The sequence below is a fragment of the Miniopterus natalensis genome, chromosome 17 (assembly GCF_054644295.1).
Source record: "Miniopterus natalensis isolate mMinNat1 chromosome 17, mMinNat1.hap1, whole genome shotgun sequence".
NCBI lineage: Eukaryota > Metazoa > Chordata > Mammalia > Chiroptera > Miniopteridae > Miniopterus > Miniopterus natalensis.
In genome coordinates this window covers 18,354,565-18,367,280 of record NC_142097.1, presented here as the reverse complement: position 1 = coordinate 18,367,280, position 12,716 = coordinate 18,354,565, and the positions used below count along the sequence as shown (strand labels likewise).

Here is a 12,716-nt window from a genome sequence, read left to right as displayed (position 1 = left end):
TCTGTTTTAAATAATTTGCTACTGCAGTAGTACTTAAAATGTCCATGTTATAGCGTCCTAAGAAAAGGTTCAATCTACAGCTGGGGAAAACCAAGAGTCAATGAAATAATTTAAAAATAACCCTGCCCGGCCGGGCGTGGCTCAGCGGTTGAGTGTCGACCTAGGATCCAGGCGATTGGGGTTCGATTCCTGGTCAGGGCACATGCCTGGGTTGTGGGCTCGATCCCCAGTCGGGGGCGTGCAGGAGGCAGCTGATCAATGACTCTCATCATTGATGTTTCTATTTCTCTCTCTCCCTCTCCTTTCCTCTCTCTGAAATCAATAAAGATATATTAAAAAAATAAAACAAAATAAAAATAACCCATAATTCTACTACGTAGAGACAACCATTATTAACATTTTGGTGTCTCCTTCTTTACTTATTTTGTGAAACTGAGAGACTATGTACAACTTTGTATCCATTTTTTCCTTTTGGTTAACATTATATCATAAGCATTTATTATGAAAATTTCCCATGTGCAATCTTATTTTTAACGCAGAGGTGAATAGTCTATTACATAGGTACCTGTGGAGCATAGGTTGGTGGTAGGCTGAAATGTATTGACTCAGGTACACCAAAGTACTACAAGCAAAGCTCTAGAAGCAATGATAAATAATTAACAACCAAGAAAAAAAAGCTGCACACATATTTGTGTGCAAGACCATCTATTTACATTGGATTTTCAGTCATCTTTTCTCAAATAAGTCTTTTCATAAATTGTCTTTAAACATGACACTCTGAAAGCTGCTTGGTGAATCCAAACCTCACTTGGAATATAGAATGATATATATAAGAATTAAAACAGGCATTCTGAGTCAATAATGTTAAAATCAGTGATGTTAATGAAAAGGTGTGTGAATGTCAGTTTTACTGTATAGCTTTTTTCTCAGTATAAATTGTAATGTTTGTATAATTTTGATAAAGAACTATTCTTGTTACTATAAACCTGGTAAATAATATGGCTAATTTGTGATCTAAAAAAGCCAAACAGATGTAGTACAGGTTTTTATTATTGAGAGGTATCAGTGAATCACTTTTATTTGCAGTTATTTTACTTTGTTAGTACTTGCCCCTGTTAGCCATGAGATTTTGAGAAACTTAACTTTCCTGATCCTCACTTTCTGTATCTGTACATTGAAGATAGGGATTGTACCTACTTTACTTGGCCAATGTGGGAGTTAACATGAGAAATGTATTTAAAATGCTTAGCACAATGTCTGGGACATACGGAGTGCTTCATAAATGTTAGCTGTAGCCCAGCCGACGTGGCTCAGCAATTGAGCATCGACCTAGGATCCAGGAGATCGTGGTTCGATTCCGGGTCAGGGCACATGCCCGGGGTTTCGGGCTCGATCCCTAGTAGGAGGCACGCAGGAGGCAGCCCATCAATGATGACTCTCTCATCATTAATGTTTCTCTCTGAAATCAATAAAAATATATTAAAAGATAAAAGCTGTAATAATAATACCACTAAATATTGTTGTTATTCAAAGTGACATCCCCTACTTCTCTCCTACTCCCTTTCCCAACAGAATGCTCTTTTTGAGTTCTGTTGGCAGTTTGTGGCCATCCCACTTACATAAGAACTTAATACTACATCTTATTATAGTTACATACAACTATATTATATTATTATAGTGCATGCAACTATCTCCTTTACCAGAAGGACAGTTTTTTGAGGTCAGGACCATGTCTTATTTAGCTTTATAACCCCAGTTCCTGGAACATACTAGACCTCATTAAATACTGAATGAGTGCCTTTATGAATGTTGTGGGTGTAATTTTGCAGACCTTTTTTTTAATATTGTTTGTGGTCTTGATTATATGCACCCTGTTCATTAATGCAGATAATCAAGAATTAAGCATTTGTTTTATCATATGATTTGGTTATTTGTTGCTCCATAAACCGTGCCAAAGTGTAACAGCGTAAAAAGCAATCATTTTATTTGCTTGCTGTTCTGGGGATTGACTGAGGCTCAGTTGGCCATTTCTCCTGAACTTGCTGGCAACATTCATGTAATTGCAATCAGATGGCAGCGAAGGCTGGAATGTTCAAGATAAAATGCTCACTTAACCTGTTTGGAGCCTTAGCAGGAACAGGAGTCAGCTGGAATTCCGGTACAGCTGGGCCTCAGTACCAGTTTCTCTCTTTTCCACCGTCTCTACCTCCCTCCCACCCTTCCCACTCTCCTCCTCCTTCCACTTGTTCTCTCCGGACAGGTAGACATACTTCTTATATGGTGACTCAGGACCCTCAAAGTGGGAAGGCACAAGTTGCCCTGTTTTCTTCAGGCTGAGGCCTGGAACTGGCAGAACATCCCTTCCACTCTATAGCTCTGCCCCGGCCTGTACTGCCCCCCCTCGGCCCACCTGTGTTCTAGGAGAGAGGACTGTACAAGGATGTCAGTACCAAGAGTTGTTGTTCACTGGGGGCCACAAATGTAACAGGCCACCAAATCATATAATGAAGATTTTCCTTTTGAGCATTTTCAAATAAGCATTAAAAAAATAGCCTAATTGTAAGAGAGATAAGAAGGAAATGTAGCAACACTTATGAGACCATACATGAATCAGACTATTCCAATTCTCTGCCATTTGACTAGCTTTGTGATGTGGGCAAGTTCATCTCTCTGACTCATATGTTACTCATCTACAGGTGGTTTTTGCGTAGGGTTGTGGTAGTATTTAAATAAGAATGGGTCCTGGCACACAGTAGGTGTTCAGTAGATGATAGCTATTACTGTATTGTTATTATTGCTATTATTATTATTTTTGTTGTTGTTAATCCTCACCTGAGGGTATTTTTTCCATTGCTTTTTCAGAGACCGTAGGAGGGAGGGAGGGAGGAAGAGAGAGAGAAACATTGATGTGAGAGAGACACATCTGACTGGTTTGCCTCTCACACACCCCCTGACTGGGGGCAGGGATCGAACCCACAACCCAGGTACCTGCACTTGATTGGGAATCAAACCCGAGACCCTTAGGTGCGCAGGCTCACGCTCTAACTAGTGAGCCACACTGGCCCGGGCTATCATTATTATTTTTAATGACTAATGTTTTGGTGTCAGTGCAAAAACAAATAGTTAATGCAGTACATTTCACATGAACTGAGAAGAAACATTTTGGTTAGCTTTTTCAATTTCAGTTGATGATTTTATATCTTTGTCTTTTATTTTTGATCACTATGTTCTTGTTAGCTAATGGTGTTTTAAAGCCAGTCTCTAGTTTTATATAGTTTGAGTTTCCTATTCACAAAACAGTTGGGAAAATAAATTCTTAGATTAAACTTGGAAGATAAGAATTCTTTTCTTCTGTAAAGCCATGAAGATGCATGTCTTAATTGCCTGAAATACACATTCTGTTCTGTTCTGTCCTGTCCTTTCTCTTGATATAGCAAGTGTATAAAAATACAGTTGCTTTGGAATTAAGACACTGCAGTAGAAACTTTGTAAATAAGTTGTTGTTTTTTTAATTTTTTAAAATTGATTTTAGAGAGAGGAAAGGGGTAGAGAGAGAAAGAAACAAACATCACTGTGAGAGAGAAACATCGATCGGTTGCCTCCGAAACACACCCTGACCAGGAATTCAGCCCACAAGCTGGGTATGTGCCCTGACTGGGAATCGAACCGACCACGTTTTGGGATGATGCTCCAACTAACTGAGCCACAAGGGCCAGGGCTGTAAATAAGTTTTAATGGTCTGTTACAGTAAAAGGTTTTAGTGGAAAATTGGTTCAGAATATTGTTAATCAACATAAACTATGTTTCCTTTTAGAGACCTTGAGTTATGTATCATTTGTATTCTTCTTAAGTCTGCTTTATTACAGACCATCACAGTTGTTTTGCCCTAGAATGGCTATGAAGCATTTGGGGCTGACTGGTTGACCATGATGAGATTCTTCCTGCAAAGATAAGAAATACATATGACATCAGGAAGTGAGTCAGTCAATACATAATTTACAGGTTTACCTGGGAACTCTTTCAAATGGGATCTGTAGGTACTAAACAGCCTGGTGCATGGAAAGACCACAGTCCTGGGAGTCAGACTGTTCTGGCACTGGGAAGCATTGGGGAGTTATTTGGCTTCGAGCTTCACTTTCTTCAGCATAAACAATACAGACCCACCTCTCGGAGTTGTGAAGATGCAGTGAGCTGTGAACACACTGGACCATTTTACCAAATCAGATAGGAACAATTCACTCAGCAGTGAAGGCGGTGTTCGTTTGTTTTTGAAGCCTACCTTTTTTAAAGCTTCAGTAAGCCAAGCAAATGCACTTGGTTACATGATTGGCTTAAAGGTGACTGATGCTTTAGATTATGAACTATTTCAGGGAGAAGAAAATGGTGCCAAGGTAGTATCAAGTTTAAAAAGCAGTGGTTGGGGTTCTGTGAACGAAAGAGAACAAATTTACAATGAAAGTACAGGAGGTGGATTTGGAAATGGAGTCTCCCTTCTCTGGCCCTCTCACTGCTTTGTGTTTGAATACTTCCTTTTTTTTCTGAGGTTCTAAAACAAAAACAAAACATAGGCCCTGCAACAGCTGAAGGAGCTTTTGAATTCTTTCTAAAGAGGAAATTGACTTTACCTAACCAATGAACTTCCTGTGTGTGCTGTATCTGTGTGCGCTATATCCGTTAAAGAGCGAGACAGGACCTGGTTGGTATAGTGTTCAGCTGCAGAATTTCCTCTTGGTGATGGGGGTGCGAGCTATATTACTGTGCTCTGGCATGCTGTCTTCATTTATTCTGTATATATGTGTAAGGTCTACCTGAGTCACCTGGGGATCTTGTTTAAAATGCAGGTCCTGATTCAGTAACTCTGGGTGAGGCCTGAGATTTTCTGCATTTCTGACAGGTGATGTGTCAAAATTATAAGACATTCTCTCCCTGGTTTGTTTATTGATTTATTATTTTTTTAAATATTTCTTTATTGATTTCAGAGAGAGGAAAGGAGATGGGGAGAGAGAGATAGAAACATCAATGATGAGAGAGTCATTGATCGGCTGCCTCCTGCACACCTCCCTGCTGGGGATTGAGCCCACATCCTGAGCATGTGCCCCAACTAGGAGTTGAATCACAATCTCCTGGATCATAGGTGGATGCTCAACCACTGAGCCACGCCGGCTGCGCTCCCTCATTCTTTTAATAATATCTTAAAAGCACACATGATTAACTTCATTTTTATTCCACATTTATTTGCTTAGTGCTAGTATGTTAGGGCCTTATTATCAAGGATCCCACAGTTGAGTGATGAACCAAATCAAGTATGTTTTCAGTATGACCCTTGTTTTTAAGAAAACCCAACAGCCCGACTGGCGTGGTTCAGCGGTAGAGCATTGACCTGGGTTCCAGGAGATTGAGGTTCGATTCCTGGTCAGGGCACATGCCCAGGTTTCGGGCTAGATCCCCAGTGGGGGGCGTGCAGGAGGCAGCCGATCAATGATGGCTCTCTCATCATTGATGTTTCTCTCTCTCTCCCTCCCCCTTCCTCTCTCTGAAATCAATAAAGATATAGTAAAAAAAACAAAAAAAAAACCAACTTTGACTTGGGTTTATTTTATAGAAGTTCTTCAGTAACTTTACAGAGATCAGTTAACAAACTTAAAATAGGATTTCTCCTTTACTTTAGGATTTAAGAAATTATATTACTGTGCACATACCATTCATTGTAACTTCCATCAGTGTCAAAAGGAGAAAAAAAATTGTTTCCATCACCTGCCCACCCCAGCCAATCAAACTGTTCCTTCTTTTGGTATTTCTGTTCTTGGGCAGGGGCATCTTTTGTTTTTATGTGGTTGTGAACATTTCTGTAAGAAAAATTTGTATCCTGCTTTTTAAATTTGGTATTAGAGAAAAAAATAGAAAGTTTTCTAAATTTCTGTATTCACAGTTGAAATAGTAGTGCTTTATCCATATCTCGATATATTCTTCCTCGGTGGTTTTTCTTGGACTCCAAATGCTCCTGCTAAGATAAAGTTAGCAGAAGGGTGAGGGCAGTAAACGTAATGTCATATGAAACCAATACGATAGTGTCTGCAAAATAAAGTACGTGTTTGCTTCAGTTCAACTGCATGTTTGGCGTATAGTTAGAATTTCCTTTTTAAGTGAGAGAAAGTGAATTGTGTGTTATCTCTGTTCTATTTTTTAAAATTGATTTTAGAGAGGGAGAAGAAGGGGTGGGGGGAGAGAGAGAAAGAGGGAGAGATCAGTTTGTTTTTCCGCTTATTTATGCATTTCATTGGTCGATTCTTGTATGTGCCCTGAGTGGGGGATGGAACCTGCAACCTTGGCATGTCGGGAGGGTGCTCTAACACCCCAGCCAGGGCTGTGTTATCTATATATTTTTTAAAAAGAAATTTGGGCCCAGCCGGGTGTGGCTCAGCAGTTGAGTGTTGACCTAGGTTCCAGGAGACTGGGGTTCAGTTCCGGGTCAGGGCACATGCCCAGGTTGCGGGCTCGATCCCCAGTGGGGGGCGTGCAGGAGGCAGCTGATCAATGACTCTCTCATCATTGATGTTTCTACCTCTCTCTCCCTCTCCTTTCCTCTCTCTGAAATCAATAAAGATATATTTTTTTTTTAAAAATCTGGTATATGTATAGACACGTGATTTGTTTCCATACTATGAGTGAAATGTAAAGATTTTCCTGTCTTATCTCTTAGAACAGCCGTTCTTAATCTGGCTCTCTGGACCTAGGGCAGTGTTCCTTAAAGTATGGGCTGCAAAACCACAGGTGTGCTTGTGAAAAGCGAGAGCTCCATATACTCCTCGAGTCCCCCTCCAGGCTTCTAGTTGGGCAGGTCTGGGATGGAGCCCTGCCATCTGAATTGTAACAGGCAGCCTGTGTAATTCTTCTGCAAACCAACTTTCAGAATTACTGCTCCCAGCAAGCCATGGTTGGGACCTAAGGGAATTTGTAACCTCTGAAATTGAATAAGTTTCTTTAGGGTATGGATTAATCATTTTTCAGGGAAGAGGGTCTATAAACCTCTCAGTGAGATTCACCAAGAGGACCATTCACCAAGAGGACCAGGAAATTTGATTAAGTCGCCCTGGCCGGTGGTTCAGTGGTTAGGGCGTTGGCCCAGCAACCAAAGGGTCTTGGGTTCGATTTCTGGTCAAGGGCATGTACCCGGGTTGCAGGTTTGATCCCCAGCCCGGGAGGCTACCAATCTGTGCGCCTCTCTCACATCGATATTTCTCTCTCTCCCCTTCCCTCCCTCCCTTCCATTCTTTAAAAAAAATCAATGGAAAAAATATCCTCGGGTGACGATTAACAACAACAAAAAAGATTAAGTCATTGTCCCAGAAGTGTGTTTTTTATGAACGTTTTCTGCCTCTTGTGAGCCTCTTGTGGTTTTAAATAAATTCTTAGTTTTCTTTTGGCAAAATGAGGACATTTTATCCATGAGTGGATTTTTTTGTGTTGTAGCTTTTTAATCTACCATTTCTTCATTTTCTTTCAGCAAAATGAATTTTAATCCACTCCTAATTTAAAATTCTTTTTTACTGAAATGTACTATTGCCAAGAATTACTTTGTATAAATAATACTTTTTAATACTTACTTATTGAGAACAACAGTGTAGCAGTTGTTTTACTAAGTGCAACATATATTATTATTTTTTAATCCTAACAGCGACCCCCATAAGGTAAGGATTAGTATATTGATTTGAGAAATAAGGAAATCGAGGCATGGAGTGCTTAATTAAGTTGACCACATTGCCACAGTTTGTGAATGATGGAACCAGGGTTTGAGCCCATTCTGTCTCACCTGAAGGCCAGTTCTATGCATGTCTGCAAGTTTGTGCAAATGAATCACATTAGGTTTTTCAGTGGATAGAAGGTGATGGCTGTCTAGTACCTTGAAATTGTCATAGGTTGCTTGTGGGTTACCCATTTGTAGTGAATCTGATTCTGAGTTTTGATGTTATTTCTTTTTAGATCAAAGAGAGTGCATCCCAGACAAGAGATGTCCTCAGACAGCATTTTAATGATTTAAAGGGAACCCTTGGCAAGCTCCTGGATGAGCGGTTGGTGACCCTTTTGCAAGAGGTGGATACCATTGAACAAGAGACCATTAAACCACTAGATGACTGCCAGAAACTCATAGAGCACGGAGTTAACACTGCAGAGGACTTGGTCCAAGAAGGTGGGAGTCCCTTATTAAATGTGGCAAATTCATATTGACATTTTGCTGATTTCTTAGGATACCAGCAGGCTTATTGCCATCTGTGGGGTGCTTAGGATGATCATGCCTTGGGACAGTTTGTAATATACTATGACACATAATACAGTGAGGTATTCCAGCATAGGTGTAGTTAAAGTGTCAGTTATAATCATTTACAAAACAAGGAGTAGTAAATGATTTTTCTCAAATGGTTTCATGATCAGGTTGCATTCACTGTTGACTGAGCAATTTTAAGGTTATTTTGAGTCTTCAGGTATTTTTCAGAGCATTCATGGTTTGTAGAATTTAATTCCATTGTTCTTTTTAGTAGGTTAACAGATATGGTTAGTGTTTACTCCTGAAATTGTAACAGTTATATTTTTGTCTTCAGCCAGTTATTTTGGTTGAAACATGCCCAGATCTTGCCTTGTTGCCTGCCTGCCTTCTCCCCTCCCCTCCCCTCCCCTCCCCTCCCCTCCCCTCCCCTCCCCTCCCCTCCCCTCCCCTCCCCTCCCCTCCCCTCCCCTCCCCTCCCCTCCCCTCCCCTCCCCTCCCCTCCGCCTTTGTCAGGTACATTAAATAAAAATTCTGCCTTTGGGGTTCACATGTGAGAGAGGCATACCTGCCAAGAGAGGTCTGAGGCCTTACGGGAGCACAGAAGGGGAGGTGCTTAACTGCGGAAGAGTGTAGGATAGCTTCCTGTAAGGAGTTCTGCAGAGGAGTTAACAGCATGAGTGGAAGCAGAAGTAACACCACGAGTGAACTGAGGGGCATATAAGGGATCTTTCTGAAGTAGTTTAGGCAGCAGAGTTACACAGTCAGATTTGCATTAAAAAAAATGGCACTGCGTACAGTTTGGAGACGGTTCAAGGTCGTAAGAGTAGAGGTAAAAGAGACTAATTAGAAAGTTGCGGCAGTAATCCAGATAGGAAATAACAAGGGCAGCCCCAGGTGAAGATGAGGCAGAGCTGGTTTTAAGATTTTTCAGAGAGAGAATTATGATGATTTTACTGACCAGTAAGTGTTGATTATTGGTGATTGTCTGGATATAGGTTGGAGGAGAAAGGGAAGGACTTAGGAAGACCAGAAACCAGAATGATTTTGGGAGTTAGTCAGTTGTGCTGTTTACTGACATAGGAAATGAAGAATGGGGGGTGGGCTTTGGTGGGTACTTAGGCATTTGGTTTGGGACATGTTGATTTTGAAGTACTTAAGATGCCAAGAGGTGGTTGGGAATGGTGGGTATGATGCTTGGGAGAGATAATACCTGGAGATGTCAGTGTGGCAGTTACTGGCTTATACATCAGATCCGAATCTATGGGAATAAGTAAAATCATCAAGAGATAGTCTACAGTATGAGACGAGAAGGCAGCAAAGGGTAGAACTCTAAGGGATGTCAACATTTAAACAACAGGGAAAAAAGGTCCAGGGAAGGCGATTGAATACCATCCATTCCACAGATTGAGTGCTGTCAGTGGCATAGGATAAAAAGTGTGCATTTAAGCAGTGTCACCCCAATAAAATTAATTAAAAAAAAAAGTGTACATGGCTCACAAGTCTGTCACTCCAACTGGAAATCAGTCCCGTTTTTGGTCCCACACAGAATATGGTACTAGTATTATCTTTACATGCTAATTATATTTTAGTCTTATCTTCAGTGAGAAGTGCTTATTTGCTGTTGACCGTAACAGTGCCTTGGAGAAGAATTTTTTTTAGCAAGACCACAGAATGTCTTTCCCTGGAGGCTTTGCATTTGGAAACAAACCCAGCAGCAGTTCAGCACAGGTCAGGAGTGTACACCCAACACTGTGAGGACTGAGATGTTTTTAGTTCAGAAAATAAATCCTTCGAGGCACATCTGTCCTTGTCACAGCATCTGATGCTCCCATTTTTTTTATACTTTGGAAATATTTTGAATTTCAAACTCTTTCCTCCTCCCCCAAGGGATAAAAACTTATTTATGGAGTTGTGAGGATTTTAAGGCAGTGTTCAGTGTGTGTTTTCCTTTTGGTGAGGGAAACGAGTCATTTCAAGGCGCATTCAGATAGAAAAGAGTCCTGGGAGTGTTCTTCAGGGCTGTGGAAGGACAGAGAATTTGGTTGTTTTTTTACTACCTTTGTATGGTATTTTCTTTTTATTGTTCTGTTGAGTAATTTTTAATTTAATGTATGTCTTTTAGGAAAGCATTTGGTTTTATAAGATCCCATGCCCTGTTACTCCTGACTCCTATTGGAGTTGATAAAAGTTTCCATAGGAGAGATGGAAAAAGTCTCTGGGTCGTCTACTCTGCATAAAATTGATTGACAACCAGATTTCCCTGTATAGAACAGAGTAGACATTTCTGGTGAGATGTTGCCATTGTGGACCCATTTCCTCTTGAACTTAACCTTAGTGTCACTTATAAAATAGTGTCTACTTTTACTTTTAGGGAATTTTTTTTTTAAAAGAATTTTAAATTTTGTTTTACAGTTTACATTCAGTCTTATTTTGTATTAGTTTCAGGCATACAGCATAGTGGTTAGACAATCATGTACTTTACAAAGTGTTCCCCCCTTGATATTTCTAGTACCCACCTCGTACCACACAGTTATTACAATATTATTGACTATATTTCCTGTGCTGTGTTTTCCATCCCCATGATTGTTTTGTAACAGCCAACCTGTACATCTTAATCCCTTCACCTCTTTACTTTTTGGCAATTTGTCTGTAGCATCACTTAAGAATTGTTTGTAAGAAAACCAGAAACCTATCTAGACACGGGTTGTGTTGATTACTTACAGTGTGACTATTGTTTACTATGCTAGATGTCTTATTTCTGATTGTAGGTGAAATTGCCATCCTTGGTGGTGTAGGAGAACAGAATGAAAAACTGTGGAACTTTACCAAAAAGGCCTCACACATTCAGTTGGACAGGTAAAAAAAAGAGTTAGTGCCTTTGGGGCTTACTTTTAAGCATTTAAACTCTCTGCCTTTTTATCCTCGCCCTGTTAAAAATTCTGATTAAGGAAGATAGAGAATATAGTTTTCAAGGTTTGACTGCTCATTACCAGTATTACTCATATGAAATGGTTGTGATTGTAATCTGTGGTATAGTATCACTACAAATTTTCTTCAATTCTAATGTGTAAGAGAATCATTAAATTTTTAAAAATTTGAACATAACATTAAAACTGGGTCATATCTCAGTAAAACAGATCTTTTGGTACAAACTTGACAACTGTGATCCTACCAACTTTTTATCTCCTTGCTTATATTTACTTGGGAAGAGACTCTTTATGTAATGTCTTGCAAAGACCCCACTACCGTGAGCATTATTTACCTGAAGCTTCCGCATCCTTATAATACCTTTTAGTATGTAACTGATCTAAAATATTCCTTGTATTTTTTTTAATCCTCACCAAGGATGTTTTTATTGATTTTAATGAGAGGGAGAGAGGGGGAAAAAAAGAGAAAGAGAAACACTGATGTGAGAGAGAAACATTAATCAGTTGCCTCCCCTATGCGCCCCCTGGGGATTGAACCCGAAACTTGGGTATGTGCTCCAGCCAACTGAGCCACACTGGCCAGGGCTGTATTTTTTATTTTATTTTATTTTTTAAATAAGGGAAAGTTATTTAGAAAGTCGCAGAGGTAGAAGAAGTGAATTCTAGAATAAACAGGCCCAGGAAACAAGTTGCCAAGGCAAAAGAAGGGGCCTGGGAGTTTAGGAGAAACAGACAAGGAAAGGCCTCTGCGGGGGGTGGGGAAGGGCACAATGTGTTCCAGAGAGAGAGCTGTTCCTTGTATTTTTAACTCTCAGTTAAAAGCCTCATAAACACACAAGCTTTGTTTCCTCAGCTTACCAGAAGTGCCTTTACTGGTTGATGTGCCTTGTTTATCTGCTCAGTTGGATGATTCAATTCTTAACATAGTGAAAGACCACATTTTTAAGCATGGGACGGTAGCATCTCGCCCACCAGTCCAGATAGAAGAACTAATAGAGAAACCTGGAGGCATCATCGTGCGGTGGTGTAAGGTATGCCATTCATTCAGAATTGTAGAAGTGGTTCCACATTATGGACTTGAGATTTGGGGCCTTAAATTTTTTTTTTTAATTAACTACTTTTGAGCATTTTCTTCTCTTCATAAACAAAAATCCCTTTTGCTTTACAATTGAAATAAAGTCGCAGGGATCTTGAACTGAGGTAGCTCTTCCAGTATGAGATAAACAGCTTTGAAGGTACTTTGTAATATCCCTGAACCACTGCGTTGTTTCCCAAACGTAACTCTTAGTGAGCTGAGGATTGCTCCCATTTCTGTTTATTAGAAGAGTCAAATGATGATAGTGAATATTGGGTGTTTGGTAGTTTTCTGTTCAACACTCAACTAATATCTCTGAAATAAAATGTCTAAAAAATGGTTTCTTTGCACTCGCAGCATTGCTAAAATTTTGTGTGTTAAATTGGTTATGTAGATGAGCTACCATATTTTAGATAGAAACCGTGTTCACATGAGCCATAGTGTTTTGGCT

The 12,716-nt window shown here is 40.0% G+C and overlaps 1 protein-coding gene across 1 annotated transcript in view; it reads left to right on the top strand.

Moving 5' to 3' along the window:
* Window positions 1–12,716, top strand: part of CRLF3 (cytokine receptor like factor 3) — a 31,944-nt gene that overhangs the window by 3,753 nt on the left and 15,475 nt on the right. The window contains exons 2-5 of the mRNA XM_016207598.2: window positions 4,291–4,391; window positions 7,981–8,188; window positions 11,032–11,119; window positions 12,044–12,221. Coding sequence (XP_016063084.2) covers window positions 4,291–4,391; window positions 7,981–8,188; window positions 11,032–11,119; window positions 12,044–12,221 — 575 coding nt within the window. The remainder of the gene's footprint in view (window positions 1–4,290; window positions 4,392–7,980; window positions 8,189–11,031; window positions 11,120–12,043; window positions 12,222–12,716) is intronic.